Source organism: Tachypleus tridentatus, chromosome 7 (assembly GCF_004210375.1).
Source record: "Tachypleus tridentatus isolate NWPU-2018 chromosome 7, ASM421037v1, whole genome shotgun sequence".
Lineage (NCBI taxonomy): Eukaryota > Metazoa > Arthropoda > Merostomata > Xiphosura > Limulidae > Tachypleus > Tachypleus tridentatus.
Window position 1 is genome coordinate 119211833 of NC_134831.1, and position 20750 is coordinate 119232582.

Genomic DNA, 20750 nt, shown 5'->3' on the forward strand with positions numbered 1-20750 from the left:
AACAGAACAGTAACAATGTTGTTACTTCGTCTAGTTTTAAAATGTGACAATTTTAACAGAACAGTAACAATGTTGTTACTTAGGCTAGTTTTAAAATGTGATAATTCTAGCAGAACAGTAACAATGTTACATTGGTTAGGTTTTTAAAATGTTATAATTGTAACAGAATAGTTACAATGTTGCTACTTAGGATAGTTTTAAAGTGTGACAATTCTAACAGAAGAATAACAATGTTACATAGATTAGTTTTTAAAATGTGAATTTTAACAGAACAGTAACAATGTTGTTACTTAGGCTAGTTTTAAAATGTTGTAATTTTAACAGAACAGTAACAATGTTACTTAGTCTAGTTTTAAAATGTGATAATTTTAACAGAACAGTAACAATGTTGTTACTTAGTCTAATTTTAAAATGTGACAATTTTAACAGAACAGTAACAATGTTGTTACTTAGGCTAGTTTTAAAGTGTGATAATTTTAATAGATGTGGTAAGTCACTGCTTATTCAGCCAGATTTTGTGTGTTTTATATTTTATTTGAAGATTTAATTTTTAATTTTCATGTGTATATAACCACACCTTATTCAGGTAATTAATGTTGCTTCAATGTCAGTTATAAATAATAAGAACTTGTTCCCTCTCACATTATTACATTACGAAAACTGAAATTATTATATATAGAATTAAAATATGGTAAACTGTTTTACGCGGACGTAAAAGTAATTTTTAATACAATAAATACACAGTTAATACAAATATATACATCTGCACCTCATTGTCCAGTGAAACTGAAAGTTTTTTTGTAAAATGCTTCTCTTGAATTCTCTGATTATATCAAATATAACTCAGTTTTAAATATTTGTGTTTAATATTTTCCATAGCTGTACAGAGAAGCAGACTTGCATGAAGAGAAGGATCGGTTGTCAAGAGCCCTCGGGGCTGTACAAGATGAAACAAGTATTAGAAGAGTCCTGGAGTTTGCTGTTTCTGTATGTTCTTCTTCAATAAGTTTAGGCTGTTCTTATTTGGTAGAGAGAGTAAAAGTGTAATATTTCACATTTATAAGTTTTGTTTAATAATAGTTTATTTTACTGTTCCTAACAAGTCACTACAGCCAGCCATGTTTGTGATGTTACTTGGCTTCTCTTGATTTTTTTCAGTTTTTGTAGTGAATATTTAAAGCCATGAGAAGTGTACTTTGTAGAAAACTAATTTATTTGTTTTAGTAATTGTTTAAATTAGACATCTAAAAATTAATCTGTTACTATCATTTTATAGATGGTTCTAGAAAATGAGAATGACAATAGTATAGTTTTCTCTAACTTTAATTCTACAGGTGTCAATACACAACACTCAACAAATTACTGAAGTGACAAGTATTCAGTGTAATTTCCCCTGGGTGTGTATTCCTGTATGTGGTAAGGGGACTCCCAGAGAAGGTTCTGTTCTTTCAGAGTATCTCCTCTGGGATCTAAACATCTACCCATGTGTTTGTCTTGCATGGTGACCCGTGAAGGGGAGAAGAGGATCCTGGTGGTTGAGGGGTCCAACCCTAACACACCACTTTGGCCTTGAATTCCTGTAGATGGGTGGCCTTGGGGTGATCCACTTGGGCTAGAGTCAACCAAGTATCAATATTATACCTGATGCTGGTGTTTGAGTATAGTGCTCATGAAACCCTGTTGTTGCTGCAGTGTCTTTGTTTGTCATTGTAGTGTGTCCTCTAACAGGGCTCCATGGTAGGTGTGGTCAGTGGGCACCTAAAAATTCTTTTTTAATTATGGGTCCTCCAAATAAAAACTTAAATAAAATAGTGAAATAATAGTCCATAGGTAAAGGACTACATCTTAAAGGTCCTGAGCAGCAATATTCAACATCTCTAACAACTGTACCTTATTTTCTTGTACTACATTCTCTTTCAGACAAACTTTTTGGGACTAGAGGGACTTGCTGGCAGTCAAAAAGCTTCGCTCTGGTAAGATATTGGTGGAAACATCCACATCTCAACACAGCAAACTCCTTTTGCATTCAAAGATGATTGGGGATATACCTATTGAGGTTACACCTCATGCTGCTCTGAATTCATCACAAGGAGTTATTGTTGAGAGGGATTTGAAGAACATCCCAGAGTTGGAGATTCTCCCTGGTTTCACCATCGAAGGAGTTTCTGCAGTGAGGTGTATTTCCACATACAAAGATGAGATTATGATGCCAACCAGTGCCCTCCTTTTAAAATTTACATCATTGTGTCCACCTGCCATCATCAAGGCAGGTTATCTTAATTGCAAGGGATGGCTATACATTCCAAACCCTCTTGGATGTTTTCAGTATCAGCAGTTTGGTCACTCAAAGACATCAAGGCATGGTTCCATGATATCAAGCTAGTTGTGGTGACAAGGACCACAATGCCTATCAGTGTAAAACAGACCCTTGTTGTATCAACTGCAATGGCTCTCACTCATCCTACTTTCCTTCTTTCCATCAATGGGTGGAAGAAAAAGAGGTGCAGTATTTGAAGACAATTCAAAACATTACTCACCCTGAGGCTCAAAAGTTGCTGTCCACCATTTCATCTTGGACGTATGCTGTTGCACTTCATTCTACTACTACAGTGTGAATGCAGACAGATATCTCTGTGCCTCCAAAAGAATCATTCTCAAACCATATGAAAAGTCTTTTGACCTCCATGATTAAAAAAATTGATGAATCAATGTCCACACACATCTCTGTCCCTAACACTCATTCCAACAAACCCCAAGATCCACTTCCTTTGGTTTTGGGTACGGCCATTTCCTCGGGTACATCTTCATCTCTCAGCCCAAGATGCAAAACAATCATTTGTTCACGTCTTCAGTCACTGGAATCCTCTTCCAACAACAAACACCTGTTCAATCAACCCAAAACAGGATCCATGGAGGTTGACAGACCTCTCTCGAATAAAAACAATAAAGAAAAAAGATGTAGTCATAAACGGAAGGGCTTTCCACCCAATTTGCCTACACATAAATAAAAATGGCTACCTTGATTCAGTGGAACTGTCAAGTTTACGTTCTACTCTGGATGACATCAAAGTACTGATTGCTTCCTACCCTCCTGTATGTCATTTTCACAGGAACACATTTCTGAAACCTGCCGATACAGTCACCTTTTGGCAGTTTTATTTGTACAGAAATGACAGGTTATGTGATGGATGAGTGCATGGATAGATGGCACTGTTGGTTGATCAGCATATGCCCACCCTGTCTTTGCCACTCAACACATCCTTGGAGGCCATAGCCATCCATCTTTCCTTTGATCATACCATCATTGTTTGTTCTCTTTTCCTGTTGCCTGGAGAGACCTATGATCAGTCTGCCCTTAATGCTTTCATTGAACAGTTGCCATCTCCCTTTTTAATCCTGGGGAACTTTAATGGACATCATCTCCTTTGGGGAAGTGCTGATACTGATGGGAGGGGTTGCTCCATAGAATGTATGCTCTCAGATCACAACCTTCCTTTTTTCAATAGTGGTTCTTATACATATTTTCATGCACCTAGTGAGTCTTTTACTGCTATTGATCTCTCAGTTTGCTCCACTTCACTATTCTCCCACTTTTCATGGAGGGTTGACAATAATCCACGAGGCAGTGATCATTTTCTTATGATTTTGAGAGAGACTGGCTGTGGTAGATGCCACCCAACCCATGTGTCCTAATGGAAGTTGGATCAATCAAACTGACCCTCTTTCACTGCTCTCGCAGAACTTGATTCTGCCATCATTTGTAAGCCATCAACAGGTGACTGTGGCAGCAGTAACTGATTGTATTATACAATTTGTATTCCTAAAGCTGCAACACATTTTTCATGATATTCTCATCCATGATGGAATCCTGCCTGCCACATGGTACAGAAGGTTCAAAAACGGGTCTGGGATACTTTTCATAGGTATCCCCCACTCTTGAACTGCATCACTTTCCAGCAGGTTTGTGTGCATGCTTGATGGGTAAGACATCAAGGCCAGAAGGAATCTTGGATTAAGTTCACAACCAGCATATCTTCTATCACAAGTTCCAAAGTCATATAGAACAAGTTTCAAAAGGTCAGGGGCAATATAATTTTATCCCCCTCTTGATCTTGCTCTGTGATGGCCAGGAAGTAGCTGATACCTGGATCATCGCAGATATTCAAGATGAAAGCTTTTGCCAGATATCTAGCACTTATACTTCATCCTCCACCTTCTTAGCTATCACCTCTTTCCTTTTGAGCTGATTATCTCTGTGACTGCAATCACCCTTTACACTGGTGAAATTCAAATTGGCCCTTCCTCAGTCTGGCAGTACATCAATCAGACTTTATGATGTACACTACGAAATGCTGTGCCATTTGCATCCTGCTTCTCTTGCTATTCTTCTGATTGTTTTTGACTGGATCTGGCAGGAGAACATTTTTCCGGATGCCTGGCACCAAGCTATTGTCCTACCTTTCTCTCAGTCTGGGAAGGATCCCAAGATTCCTTCAAACTGCTGTCCAGATACTTTGATGAGCTGTCTCTGTAAGACTTTAGAGAGGATGGTTAATGCTCCTCTTGTTTAGTTCCTGAAATCAAACAACCTCCTCTCGCCTACTCAGTGTGGGCTCTGACGAAAGCACTCCACCAGGGACCACCTGATTCGGCTTGAAACATCAATCCAGAGAGGCCTTTCTCTAACAACAACATCTTGTATCAATATTAATTGACATTAAGAAGGCTTTTGATACAACATGGAGACATTGCATTTTGCAAGACCTCCATTTTGTGGGCTAAAGGATTATTTGCTCATTTTTGTTAAGAATTTTTTAATGGACAGATGATTCCAGGTTTGTGTGGGTTCAACACTTTTCTGTTTTTCTTCAAAAATTTGTTGTCCCTCAGGACTGTGTTTTGAGTGCCACACATTTCAGTATCAAGATTAATGCCATCACTGAACAATTTCCTCTTACTGTTGCAAACGGACTCTATGTTGACGACTTTTGCATCTCATGTCAGTCATTGAACATGTATATTGAGCGACAGCTACAGACTGCCCTCAGTTGCTTACTGAAGTGGACCACAGCAAACGGTTTTAACTTTTTTTTCTCTAAAACTGTTTGCATGAATATTTGCTGCCAATGAGGTACTCACCCTGATCCTGAACTCTGTATTGGTGAAGTTGGTCCCTGAGACAAAGTAGTTGGGGCTTATGTTTGATCATAAGCTGACCTTTATACCACACATCAAGCAACTATGAATCAAGTGTAGAAGGGCACTAACCATTCTCCTTGTCCTCTTTTTCACCTCTTGTGCAGTGGATTGATGTTCTATATCATGTTCTTATTCAATCGAAACTAGACTATGGATCACTAATCTATGGCTCTGGATGGGGGATTTCAGCACTACCTCAGTCCAGAGTTTGTACACGTGAACCTTCCTTACACCTTCACCATTTGCAACTGTCTTTAATATATGCTTCAAAACTTTGATCTTTACCACAGCATCCCACCTGAGGTTGTGTTTTCCTTCTTCATTGAGCTATGCTTTTCATAATGGATGATCTGCCATTGCTTCTTTTGGCCTTTCATATCCAGGTGCAGTTGGATGAATTGAGTCTGTCCTTGGATAACATTGCTGATCCATTGGTCACCCTATTCCACCATGGCTTATTATAGTCCCCAAATGTGACCTTTCTTATAGTCATGTGAGAAAAGCAGATACTCCCAATTGGAAATACTGTGTTTTATTTGCTGACCATCTTTCGAATCATCCTCCCATTCCAATTTATACAGATGGTTCGAAATCAGATGACTGTGTGGGCTCTGCCATGGTTTGTTGTGGTTCGGTGGTTGCACGCAGAATCCCCTCTGCAGTTTTTGTGTTCACTGCTGAAATGTACACCATTTTTCTTGCCCTGGATCACATAGAAGCTAAGCAGTACTCAAATTGCACTCTATATATTGACTTGCTTAGTTCTCTACTTGCCCTGGAATTGTTTCATGTTAGTTCTTACCCTGTTCTAGCCAATATTCAAAATGGACTGGCCCATTTCTCTTTAACATCTACTTCTGTCCAGTTTTTCTGGATACTGGTCCACATTGATATTTGTGGAAATGGGCTCTCCAACTCTGCAGCTAAATCTATTTGCTCTGGCACTATCATTGTGGTTCTGTATTCAAGTTGGCAGTCTACTTGGAGTGAGCAATATGAAAACAATCTTTTCTAAATAAAACTCTCTGTTGGACTTTGACTGTCTTTTGTGCAGATCGGAAAGAGGAAGTTGTCCTAACTAGACTACGCATTGGTCACAGTTTTTAACTCATCGTTTTCTTTCATCTAGGGCTGATGTGCCAATGTTTTGTCTGTGTAACACTCAGGTCACAATAAACCACATTTTACTGTCTTGCCATCGTTATGACTTTCAATGAAGGCACCATTTTAAACATATTCTGCCCCAAGGTTTATCTGTAACCTCAGACAGTGTTATTGGTGATGGTGACACTGTCCACCTTGGTAAAGTTTTTAGTTTTTTTAAAGGCCATTAATCTTTTTTAATGCTGGTTAAGTTTTTAAAATGTATACATTAGACCTTTTTTTAATGTGATTCCCTTTTAAGAATCAAAGTACATCTAGTTCGATTTGAAACTAGAAAATGGTTGTAACGTCAAATAACTCGGTACCAGGACTGGAAAGGCCAACTTCAGGTGACTAACGCTGATTTTTGAAATTACTCGTTAGTCATCTTGATGAGTTATGATACTTACAGTTATGCTGCAGAAAGTCCTTTACAACTTGCATTACTGTAGTTTTTTTCTTACCGTTGTAGACTAGATATAAAAGCAGGATTTAATGCTGTTTATGTTTTTAATTTAAAAATTAAACTTTGTTTTGTTTTACCTTAATTTCCTTTTATGAATTTACTAATTTTACTTTAATTTTAACTTTTTACCGGATGTTTGGTACAGATAGGCCTAGTTGCTTTGTGCCATAAAAACACCAAACCAACCAACCAGTGTCATTTACCTGATCTTATTTAATTCATGTCAGTGCGAAACTTGTCAAATCCATATACGATGCTTCTTAAGGTGTCAGGTTTTTCTGTCTGACATGTTACCTTCTTTTCTGAAGATTGATAATAAAATGTTTCTGTTTCTCATATTTATTGTAATTATCTCACAAGTATTTGTCAAAAATAGTTGTTACCTTTTAATAATATGTTTTTACTGTTGTGTAACATGTTATGCTAAATTCAACCCTTTAGCTAGCTATCAGTTCAATAAAAAAGAACTGCCACGTAAGTGTGAAAATAAACAATAAATTGAAGGTTTTATTGTAATGTAAATATCCACTTATTTCTAAAAGAAAATACAGTATATTTTGATGAGACACCTGCTTAAACCACATTCTGTATTATGAGAGAGGTTTACTCACAGATTATAAAGTTACCACACCTCCAAGATCTTTACTTTCACATATTAACTTATGTGTCTTTAACTCCAAAAGTTACTTCACCTTCTTAATAAAATCCTTTTATGTTTAAATGTTTATGAATTTCTCAACAGAATACAGAGTTAAACGATGTAATAATTAGAACATTATATGAATTTCTCAACAGAATACAGAGTTAGACAATGTAATAATTAGAACATTATATGAATTTCTCAACAGAATACAGAGTTAGACGATGTAATAATTAGAACATTATATGAATTTCTCAACAGAATACAGAGTTAGACAATGTAATAATTAGAACATTATATGAATTTCTCAACAGAATACAGAGTTAGACAATGTAATAATTAGAACATTATATGAATTTCTCAACAGAATACAGAGTTAGACGATGTAATAATTAGAACATTATATGAATTTCTCAACAGAATACAGAGTTAGACGATGTAATAACTAGAACATTATATGAATTTCTCAACAGAATACAGAGTTAGACAATGTAATAATTAGAACATTATATGAATTTCTCAACAGAATACAGAGTTAGACTATGTAATAATTAGAACATTATATGAATTTCTCAACAGAATACAGAGTTAGACGATGTAATAATTAGAACATTATATGAATTTCTCAACAGAATACAGAGTTAGACAATGTAATAATTAGAACATTATATGAATTTCTCAACAGAATACAGAGTTAGACAATGTAATAATTAGAACATTATATGAATTTCTCAACAGAATACAGAGTTAGACAATGTAATAATTAGAACATTATATGAATTTCTCAACAGAATACAGAGTTAGATCTATGTAATAATTAGAACATTATATGAATTTCTCAACAGAATACAGAGTTAGACTATGTAATAATTAGAACATTATATGAATTTCTCAACAGAATACAGAGTTAGACAATGTAATAATTAGAACATTATATGAATTTCTCAACAGAATACAGAGTTAGACGATGTAATAATTAGAACATTATATGAATTTCTCAACAGAATACAGAGTTAGACGATGTAATAATTAGAACATTATATGAATTTCTCAACAGAATACAGAGTTAGACAATGTAATAATTAGAACATTATATGAATTTCTCAACAGAATACAGAGTTAGACAATGTAATAATTAGAACATTATATGAATTTCTCAACAGAATACAGAGTTAGACAATGTAATAATTAGAACATTATATGAATTTCTCAACAGAATACAGAGTTAGACGATGTAATAATTAGAACATTATATGAATTTCTCAACAGAATACAGAGTTAGACGATGTAATAATTAGAACATTATATGAATTTCTCAACAGAATACAGAGTTAGACGATGTAATAACTAGAACATTATATGAATTTCTCAACAGAATACAGAGTTAGACAATGTAATAATTAGAACATTATATGAATTTCTCAACAGAATACAGAGTTAGACGATGTAATAATTAGAACATTATACCTAATTTCTCAACAGAATACAGAGTTAGACTATGTAATAATTAGAACATTATATGAATTTCTCAACAGAATACAGAGTTAGACAATGTAATAATTAGAACATTATATGAATTTCTCAACAGAATACAGAGTTAGACAATGTAATAATTAGAACATTATATGAATTTCTCAACAGAATACAGAGTTAGACGATGTAATAATTAGAACATTATATGAATTTCTCAACAGAATACAGAGTTAGGCGATGTAATAATTAGAACATTATATGAATTTCTCAACAGAATACAGAGTTAGACGATGTAATAATTAGAACATTATATGAATTTCTCAACAGAATACAGAGTTAGACAATGTAATAATTAGAACATTATATGAATTTCTCAACAGAATACAGAGTTAGACGATGTAATAATTAGAACATTATATGAATTTCTCAACAGAATACAGAGTTAGACGATGTAATAATTAGAACATTATATGAATTTCTCAACAGAATACAGAGTTAGACAATGTAATAATTAGAACATTATATGAATTTCTCAACAGAATACAGAGTTAGACGATGTAATAATTAGAACATTATATGAATTTCTCAACAGAATACAGAGTTAGACGATGTAATAATTAGAACATTATATGAATTTCTCAACAGAATACAGAGTTAGACAATGTAATAATTAGAACATTATATGAATTTCTCAACAGAATACAGAGTTAGACGATGTAATAATTAGAACATTATATGAATTTCTCAACAGAATACAGAGTTAGACGATGTAATAATTAGAACATTATATGAATTTCTCAACAGAATACAGAGTTAGACAATGTAATAATTAGAACATTATATGAATTTCTCAACAGAATACAGAGTTAGACGATGTAATAATTAGAACATTATATGAATTTCTCAACAGAATACAGAGTTAGACGATGTAATAATTAGAACATTATATGAATTTCTCAACAGAATACAGAGTTAGACAATGTAATAATTAGAACATTATATGAATTTCTCAACAGAATACAGAGTTAGACAATGTAATAATTAGAACATTATATGAATTTCTCAACAGAATACAGAGTTAGACAATGTAATAATTAGAACATTATATGAATTTCTCAACAGAATACAGAGTTAGACGATGTAATAATTAGAACATTATATGAATTTCTCAACAGAATACAGAGTTAGACGATGTAATAATTAGAACATTATATGAATTTCTCAACAGAATACAGAGTTAGACCATGTAATAATTAGAACATTATATGAATTTCTCAACAGAATACAGAGTTAGACAATGTAATAATTAGAACATTATATGAATTTCTCAACAGAATACAGAGTTAGACAATGTAATAATTAGAACATTATATTACTCACTCCTGCTGTTATCTCTATACATCTCTATAATATGTAGTAATTAGAACATTATATTACTCACTCCTGCTGTTATCTCTATACATCTCTATAATATGTAGTAATTAGAACATTATATTACTCACTCCTGCTGTTATCTCTATACATCTCTATAATATGTAGTAATTAGAACATTATATTACTCACTCCTGCTGTTATCTCTATACATCTCTATAATATGTAGTAATTAGAACATTATATTACTCACTCCTGCTGTTATCTCTATACATCTCTATAATATGTAATAATTAGAACATTATATTACTCACTCCTGCTGTTATCTCTATACATCTCTATAATATGTAATAATTAGAACATTATATTACTCACTCCTGCTGTTATCTCTATACATCTCTATAATATGTAATAATTAGAACATTATATTACTCACTCCTGCTGTTATCTCTATACATCTCTATAATATGTAGTAATTAGAACATTATATTACTCACTCCTGCTGTTATCTCTATACATCTCTATAATATGTAATAATTAGAACATTATATTACTCACTCCTGCTGTTATCTCTATACATCTCTATAATATGTAATAATTAGAACATTATATTACTCACTCCTGCTGTTATCTCTATACATCTCTATAATATGTAATAATTAGAACATTATATTACTCACTCCTGCTGTTATCTCTATACATCTCTATAATATGTAATAATTTGAACATTATATTACTCACTCCTGCTGTTATCTCTATACATCTCTATAATATGTAATAATTAGAACATTATATTACTCACTCCTGCTTTTATCTCTATACATCTCTATAATATGTAATAATTAGAACATTATATTACTCACTCCTGCTGTTATCTCTATACATCTCTATAATATGTAATAATTAGAACATTATATTACTCACTCCTGCTGTTATCTCTATACATCTCTCCACTCTCACAGAATAATGTTTGTCTAGTTATGAAGGGTAATAAATGTAACCTCTCTATTTTACTATAAGATACCCCATTCATCATACCGAGTATTTTCTCAGCTCTGAATGTAATAACAATTACTTCAAGTTCACTTTAACATTCAATAAACAAACCAAAGATCTTGCTATTGTCAGCAATATAGCTGTTGTTTTGACATGTATTTTTGCTTTTTTTTTTTTTAAATCATCAGGTTTTAGGTGATGGAATTTTGAAGTTGGTTTGAAACCAGATAAGTGGTACAGTTATGAATGTCATTCTTGGTATATGTAATCCTGAACTTCCTCTTGTGTTGGAGTTCTTTTAGAATGAAGAATTTGACATAAAGCTGGCACTTTCACATACTGATAATGCACAGAAGTCTACCCTTTCATGGTACCATGGTTACCTCTGAAATCAGCAAATTTGTTCCTACCAAATAGTGTGAAATATAGACCATCCGTTTAATTCATTATTCTACATTACGACTCACTCCATTAATTAGCTATTAAACAGGGAGTCATTATTGGTCAGTTTGAGACAATTGGAGAAATTTGTGACATTACAGATAAGATACGAGACGTGAACTTCATGTCTTCTGGTGTCTAATGGCTATCCATATGTTCACCTTATTGAAGTATTTTTTTAAATTATACTTGAGATTTTTTATGAATGATAACACAAATATTCCATACAAAAACAGTTTTATAGGTTGTCACTTTTAGAAATAAACCTTTAACTACAGTAAAGATCAGTAGTGATTCATTACAGTATCAGCATTATAAATAAACCTGATTTAAAACCCAGAGGATATACCCACACATCCAGCTTTTGGTAACACAAACCATATAATTCTGAAAATTTCTTTGCTAAGCCCAATGGCTTAGAAAAATGCTGCACATACAAAAATCATTTTACATAAAATTACATGTACACAGTGTTCAGCAATGTATATTGGTTAATCTAGCCATCCACCCAATGTATGAATGTTTCAAACATATTCATGTTACTACTAATCTTGTTAACAAAGATTCCATTGCAGAACATGCATCATCATGCATGGTGTAATTTATAGGATACAATATAATATACAGTTTTAGAGAAATGTGATGAGTTTCGTGGTAGAAAATTTGAGGAACCTGTCCTGATCCAGTCAAAATATCCTTCTATAAACAGATAGAATGTCTTACTCTGTAGTGTAATTTATAGGATACAATATAATATACAGTTTTAGAGAAATGTGATGAGTTTCATGGTAGAAAATTTGAGGAACCTTTTCTCATTCAGTCCATATATTCTTCTATTAACAGATAGAATGTCTTACTTGTATATAATTATTATTTCACTGTAAGAACTGTTATTTACATATATTATGGTAATCAGCAATGGTTTCTTGTTTAACAGTAATTTTAGGACTCTTCAGTGTGTATTGCTTTATTCTGATTTGATGAATTTTTAATATTACTTAAAATCAGATGTTTAATTTTTGATGTCCAAAGACTTTGTTACAAACAAGGTGAAAGCCAAAACATAAAAAATATTTCTATCAAGTTGTTTGTAACTTGTTTTGAATATGTGTAAATATTTCTATGTCTTACCGGAAACTTGATTCTCTTAAGATTGAAGTATTAAAAAAAAACATATTAGAGTCATGTTACAATGTTTTTTACACTTTCTAGACTAGTTTAAAACTTAATTTGGTTACATTTGTATTTTAGTCTTCTATAAATAACCTTATTAATGTATTCCATTTTTCTATAGGATGAAGTAAGATCACAGGATACAGTGTTTGTGATCATTTCTGCAGCCATGACAAAAGCTGGCCGCGAACTTGCCTGGCAGTTCTTTAAAGAGAAAAAGGATGAACTACAAAGGCGATATGAAGGAGGGTTTCTAATATCACGATTAGTTAAGGTAGATAAAGTAAAAACTTATTTTGAATAAGTTTTTAAACTAAAACCTATAGTGAAGTGAGTTGAGATAAACAGAAGAAATTTCATTATTATGTTATATTAAAGTACCCATCTTTTATAGAAGTTTGTGAGACGTTTGGTTTTGAATTTTATGCAAAGCTACACAAGGGCAATCTGCTTTGTGGAATTTGCATGGCAGTTCAGATGGTTTAAGTATGTTACATAGACACAATATTAAATATGCAAATCAGTAAGTCACAACCAGTATAAAACTGTGGTGAAATTGTATGCACTATAACTACATTTTAAACATGTTTCATAAATAATATGATGCCACCAAAAATTAATCATTTTTGGGAGGGGTTTATAAGAGAGCCCTCTCTGACACAAAATATTTATGTTCTCTAACTGTCCCTAATTCTGCAGTTTAAGACTAGAGGGAAAGCAGCTAGTCATCACCACTCACTGCAAACTCTTGGGCTACTCTTTTACCAATGTAAAGTGGGATGGATTGCAGCATTACAATACCCCCACAGTTGAAAGGGCAAGTGTGTTTGTGATGTGAGTTTAAACCTGCGACCCTCAGATTACTAGTCAAGCACCCTTGACACCTTGTCATGCTGGGCCTGTTTGTGAGACCCAACAGTAAAAGGTGGCTTATTTTGTTGATTCATATTAGACCCCTTTCAGGTTACATTTTTTATAGGTGTTTTTGATAACAAGGTGCGTGAAACTTATTGACTATGTTAAACAAAACTGTGGCTAGTTTCATATATATGGTTAATCTTCTCGCTCTGGGATCTGTGGACTATACTGACCTCATGACTCCACGATGGTCATCAGAGTTTCCATACTGTAACATTAAGTATGTTGTGTGTAACTTAACAAAATGTGGCAAGCTTTAAGTAAATGTTACAGGTCTTTTGTACCAAAAAAATAATTTTTTATTTATTTTTAATAAAAAAACTTCCATGAATATATCAAGTCAGAGTGTTAATAGCTTTGAATGCAAAGTGAGTTTCATTCTGATATTAAAAAGTACCTTTCTCCATCTTTCATTTGCATAATTTCTGAAACATCCGAAATAAATATTAAATGTTTTTTAGTAAACTTTTATATTTTATATATTATTTCTGTCCTGATACTATACACATTCAGGCAGTTTAACCCTTTTAACCACCATAAAAAAACCTAATAAATCGAAATTAACCTTTTACTTTCTCTAGTGACTTGTATCAAGAAACTAAACTTGTTTATCTTGAAACAGTGTACATCTGTTTATACTTTTGTTGTCCTTTGACCTGCTTTTAACTATTAATTCTGCCACACAGTTTGTAAATGTGTGACTCACATTAACCACATCGAATATCATGACTTATGAACATACGTTGTTGCTATTTTTTCATTATTTTACCTTATTCCAGGCCTAATCCCAAGTGTCCCGCTGTTTGTTAGATCTGGACCAGCCAACACTTGATTCTTCTTGTATAGTATCAGGTTTAGGTAAATAGCACCATCTTCCTGTGGTTAAGACCAGTAGATGCCTTCTTTGTTTTGTTAATTCTGATTGCAGAATGTCTTGTTTTCCTTCTTCTACAGTTGAGCTTGGGAGATTTTGTCTGCCTCACATTACCAGTTTCAGAACTCTGGTAGGCCATTGTTACTGTCGTTGAACGTGCATTTTACGTCCTTCTCGTAATAATGGGTACAGTATGATTCCATGTTCTTATTGTTGAGTTGAGGCTTCGACACAGCCTTGCAAGTCTGCCTTTGGTTCATTATACTTCCCACCTCCTCCAGAGACCATTTGCTTCCTTCCTAATTATAATTCCAGTTACTTGCAGTGTAGCACTGTGTTTACTTATAGGAGAGGTTGGTGTATATATTCCTAATAGTTCACTTGTCCTGGCCATCCATACTCAGTGTATACTGGTGTGAGGTCCTTTTTCTTTTAATACTGAGGAAAGGATAGGGAACCTAGTCTGTAGAGTTGCAGTTAAGTAAATACCTAGTAATGTCTAGATGAATACCTCCATCTTCTTTATTCTGAAAAGTGGCTATTAGCTTTCTGTTTTTTTCCATATGGGTTTCAAGTTACCTACCTGTGTCCATTTTTTTCTTTGTTAGTTGTGACTTTTCCTACCAGAATTGGTAGATGACAGATCACCAGGATGCTGAATCACCATCACTACCGACTATCCCATTCTGGAACTCATTTATACAACTGACATCATTTACGTACCTACAGCCTTGCTTTATGCTCATTTAATTCACACAGAGTTATGAGTGTGTGTTTTCTTATAGCAAAGCCACATTGGACTATCTGCTGAGTCCACCGAGGGGAATCGAACCCCTGATTGTAGCATTGTAAATCTGAAGAGTTACTGCTGTACCAGCAGAGGACACGCAGAGTTACGACACAGAAGATATCAGACGATTTAAGCCCATTGTGTTCACCAGAATCAGCAGTTAAGCCAGCTTAAATTGTTAGCCCCTCATTTCTTCCTTTGCCTTAACTTAATAGGCACTATCTAGCTTCATTGGTGCCAGCTAGTGAAAGTGGGTTTTCCCGGGGTTCTCCCGTTTCCTCCGCACCAAACACTGACATAGGATCTATGTATCCCTGGTATCCTGGTGTACCATAAGTTCAATATTGGCCATTGATTTTGTGTATGATACTTGCACTCATTGCTTGGTGCCTTTCATTGGCTCTCTTTCGCTAACAGTTACTTGCTTTTTGTTTTTTTTCTTCTTAGGTAGCATAAACAGAAACCTAAACCTTGTGCAGGGTAAAGAGAAAGGAATTTTCTGAGCACCCCTGGTTATCTCTGCAATGGTAACAGAGATATTTAAACTGAATTACCTGCCATTATTTTGTTTTGTTACTAAAATGGATTGGTTTCTAGTCACATTGATTATTTACATCTGATACATTATTTTCCAAGATCTTTCATTTACTAGCTCCAGGTCTCAGTGCCACCCATTTCATGATGCTGTACTACACTGAGGACAAAGAGCATGTGAGTTTCAGAATTGGTGCAGTCCCCTTCAGTTAGAGATGACACACAATTCATTTTCTGAAGAGGTTTATTGTTTTCTCTTATACTGGTCCTTTCACCTACTCAGTGTGGGATTCTAGCTGTTGTGTGAGGGGAGATGTGTATAGTGTCAGATGTATTACACTGTAAATAAATTTCTAATGGGTACTTACACCTACTACTCTTTCTTCCCACTTCTGCTGTAGGCCTAATCTTGAAAGGGAGGTTCTCATAAAGTAGTAAAGAAGGAACCAGTTGCTCTAGGAAAGGGTGATGTATTCCTATTGGAGGAGAGCTGTCACTTGCTCTATGCATACTAAATAAGCAGCTTAGATAATGCACCTAAGAATATATGACTCAAAACCAATAGTGTTCTATAATTATCATAAATTACCTTTTTACTGTGGCATAAGACCTTTTACCTCTAACCTTCAGCTTGTAAATTTGACTGTAAAGAAAGAAACTTTCAAAGTGAAGACAAAATAGACGATACTTTGTACTGAAAACAACATAAGGTTTCATTTGATATATTAAAACTTTGGCTCTCCATTGGTTATAAATAATATAGTATAAAATGTGAGAGAACTATTTGTAATTTGTGAAAGAGATGGCCTGACAGGGTCTGAAGGCTAGAAAAGTTGTACCTTGTACCACAATCTGACTTGTTAACCACTGGGGCTTGTCCTGCTCAATGAATAAATACATGATACTAGAAAGTTGTTTTTATTATTATTTAATACAAAGCATTTTATTCTACCTGGTACTGTTCTTGTATTAATATTATTTTCCATATACTGTACAGGAAAAGCTGAAAAACATTTGAAGGTATAGTGCATCTATAAGCTTGTTTTGTATCTGTGTTTTGTTTTCTCTCCAACTATTTTGATCAGAAGTTGAAACTGTATACATTTTTTCACTCTAAGTTATGTATAAGTTAAATCTTTTTCTCTTTTAAGTATGTTACAGAAAACTTTGCAACAGAAGAGAAAGCTCAGGAAATTGGGGTGAGTAGTAATTTATGAAACAAACAAGTTACCAATACTATTACAATAAATCTAAGCACGTTGTATAGGGATCTGAAATTTAGAAATATGGAAAATGTTTGGAGAAGACTGATAGAAAATTTATGATAAAAGCTTAAGGACTGTGTAAGTGGTGACAGTTAAAGTTTCTATCTGAAGCTAAAACTTTGTATATCTCTTGTTGTAAACATGTATTTGTTTTAATGACATTAATGGTGACTTACATTGAAACATACATGGTGTGTGAGATGAAGTCCCACCAGATTTATTTGACAAGAACGTTGTGTATGTTAAAATAGTTGGTGATTTTTGATACAGTATGAATCCAAACCCCCCCCCAATCTTTTTTATTTTTTAGCTATAGCATTAGCCTGTCCTCTATGAAATACATTGAGTTTTCCTGCAGATTCTTGCTAAACATTGAACAAATAACACCATGAGACTTTAACCCTTTCATGATGTTAAACGTACTTTAAATTTCAGCTTATGTTTCAGTTAATTATACAGTGCTAGTTGTTACTAGAGAACAAATACTTTTGGTTTTCCTTAATGGCAGTAAACTACTCCTTTCTTTTAGTGGTATCCCAATAATTTATTATTTCAGGTTAAGTATACAATGTTATTAAAGAAAAATGTTACTGAGTTCCATGAATGGTCACACTAGCACCGTGGACAAACTATTATAGTTAATAGTTAACAATATCATTAAAGATATTTATTTGGATATGGTTGTACTTGCTGATTCCTGGGAAAACCTACATATGTGGACAACATAATAAACTACTTGAACATTCACTGCATTTGTTTAGTTAAATTTATCATTTTGTTTGAATTCATGCCATGAAAAAGATACAAATAACATTTGTTACAATGCCAGTTGTTGTATTAAAACAATTTTTTTCAGTAGTTAAATCATTATTACTTTTTACGGTTTGATTTTATTACATGCATAATTATTAGTGTCGGAAACTTGTGTTTATTTCTTGTAATGCATAGTAAGAGTTTATGGTGAAATTCATAAAGTACGTAATCTGTGAATTTCATCGTGTCTTTTCTATCTCATGACATGATTATTCTTTTCTCTTTAACAGGAATTCTTCTCTAAGAATCCATTTCCTGGAACAGAAAGAACCATACAACAATCGCTGGAAACAATTCGTCTTAATGAGAAGTGGTTATCAAGAGATGCAGATGCCATTAAGAGTTATTTAACCAGTCGTCACTGATGTTAAAACTCGTTACAGTGGAGAGAACGGCTGAAAATAATATTATATAACATTAAAATTTAAGTTCAAAACAAATTAATTATTTGATGATGGCTTTAATATAATGAGATCAGCAAATTTTTATTAAAATCATGTCAAAACCTTTCTATCATTGATTTATGATTTTTTACATTGTTTTGACACCATGTCTTTAAACTATGGGTTAAATTTTCTGTTTTTAATATTTGGCTAATTCTCTGGGAGAAATAAAACAAACGTCTTGTTTACATATGAATATGCAATTTTTTCTGCCTTCATTATTAAGGAGTATTAATGATTCTTATGGGGGAACAAACACAGTTTAAAGAACCTTAGAAGAATGTATTTTACCCTCTACATTAGGTAATAATTTCATGCGTCTCCAGAGAAACTGTAGAAACTAAGACACGTTTATCAGTAAATAATAAATATAAACTTTTAGCAAATAATATTTTTGTTACAATTTTTGTGCAAGCGTGAAAAAAAAGTAAAATATAAAATCTTCAAATATGAATACTGGGTTCATGTGTAAGTGCATTCTCCTCACTTAAATATTAAGTTTTGCTCCTTCAGTGTTGAGTACGTTATATTGAAACAGTTTTGAAAATGCACAGCTGTGGAAACAGGCAATGTAAAGTCATGGTGGAGTGGTATGTATCAGAACAACAATGTAGCAATTTTTTGCATTACAGAACTGATGTGACATCTTCGAAAATGGTTGCTTTTGGGAAGGATGAAATCTAACAGTTCTTTTCAATTCAAAATATTAATATTCATACCATCAAAATGTCTCGCATTGGGGATGTAGAATTTTGAAGACGTGGATATCTCTTGTACTTAAACAAAAGAATATGGATCAGCATGGGAAACCAGAACCCCTCCAAGAAGTGACTGCAATAGGCCATAACCTGTCCATGGTAAATAAAGTGTAGTTTCTTGAAACTGTAAAGTATCTACAACCACAAAGGTCGGTAGCGAAAGCCATCCATTCATCTCAGGAAATAGTAATAGCATAATCACTAAGGATATCATCTAAAAGCTAAACAAACAGGATATGGATGATGCTTTCAGTCATACTTTCCTGTTCATTTGTTACATACCTACAACAGCTAGAGAATGGTATTCTCTATAAGGACGTATTGTTTAAATCCCTAGATGCAGTCCCTATATGTTTGTTTAATGAGGTTGTTGAAATAGGCACTGTCATCCTTATGATATTAGATAGGTTAAAAAAAATAATGTATATATGGAATGTGAGTTTTAACGTAACAGTGTTTTGATGGAACCTTATGAAATAGAAACAAAATGGGAACTGTGACCATAACATATATTGCTATATTAATAAAGAATAATGCATACATAGTTTTAACAGTTCAACTATTTATAGAGGGCATCTTGTAACGTTTGCATTATTATCAATTCAGGTGTTTCATTATTAAATAATTAAAAGGTTCAAAGGGAACTATTGAATGCTTCATTTTTCTACTGGGTAATCATTCATGTCAAGTACTAATTTAGGGTTAGAAAAATGTTCGTTGTATTGATGGCTGAGACTTCAGCAAAAATAATTTTACCTAACATATAAACAGGCTTCTTCTCAAACATTTTGTAATGCTACTCAAACGAAAAAAAAAATTACGTGCAGAATATTTGTAGGTGATATTAAATAGATTGTGTGATATGCTAACCAACTGTAATTGTTCTTGTAAGATAGACTATATTACATGATAACCAACATGAGTTTTGATTGTGAGCGGCTCATTTCTGTCCGCTGGGTATATAAAATTGACTTTGATATAGTACCAACCTGATAGTGGACGTCTAATGACACTGAGATAAGGCCCAACGACAGACCTTGTTTGTGAGAAGGGAAAATAATATGGTAGTTTACAATAATAGAAACTACCTTAATAACAATTCCTATTGAATTACCACTTTAACTCTGGTGGTAAAGTACTAGCAGAGCCAAGAAGACAAAACAAACTTGAAACTAAATTACTGCAAGGTAGACAAAACACGAGTTAATAACTGTAACCCCTTCTTCCTTGTGACTCAGCATAAATTCTGAAGGCTTGCAACCCTAAAAATCAGGATTCATTATTCTTAACATAGTTCAGACAACCTAATGTTTTGTTTTGAATTGAACAATAAAACAGCCGTGAAACGTTTCGAAGGTGTGCAATTGTATAAAAACAATCTACACGTAAAAAAAACAAAACTTATTGCAGTTTAAGATACTTGATTCACCCAGAATAGGGAAAATTTACATTC

At 33.4% G+C, this 20750-nt stretch overlaps 1 protein-coding gene across 3 annotated transcripts in view; it reads left to right on the forward strand.

The window, feature by feature from the left end:
• Psa (puromycin-sensitive aminopeptidase) overlaps window positions 1–18735 on the forward strand; it is a 49094-nt gene extending 30359 nt beyond the window's left edge. For all 3 annotated transcript variants that reach the window (XM_076513770.1, XM_076513773.1, XM_076513772.1), the window contains exons 18-21: window positions 880–987; window positions 13024–13176; window positions 17170–17217; window positions 18327–18735. In XM_076513770.1, coding sequence (XP_076369885.1) covers window positions 880–987; window positions 13024–13176; window positions 17170–17217; window positions 18327–18461 — 444 coding nt within the window. In that variant the 3' untranslated portion in view covers window positions 18462–18735. The remainder of the gene's footprint in view (window positions 1–879; window positions 988–13023; window positions 13177–17169; window positions 17218–18326) is intronic.
• Window positions 18736–20750: the final 2015 nt, after the last annotated feature.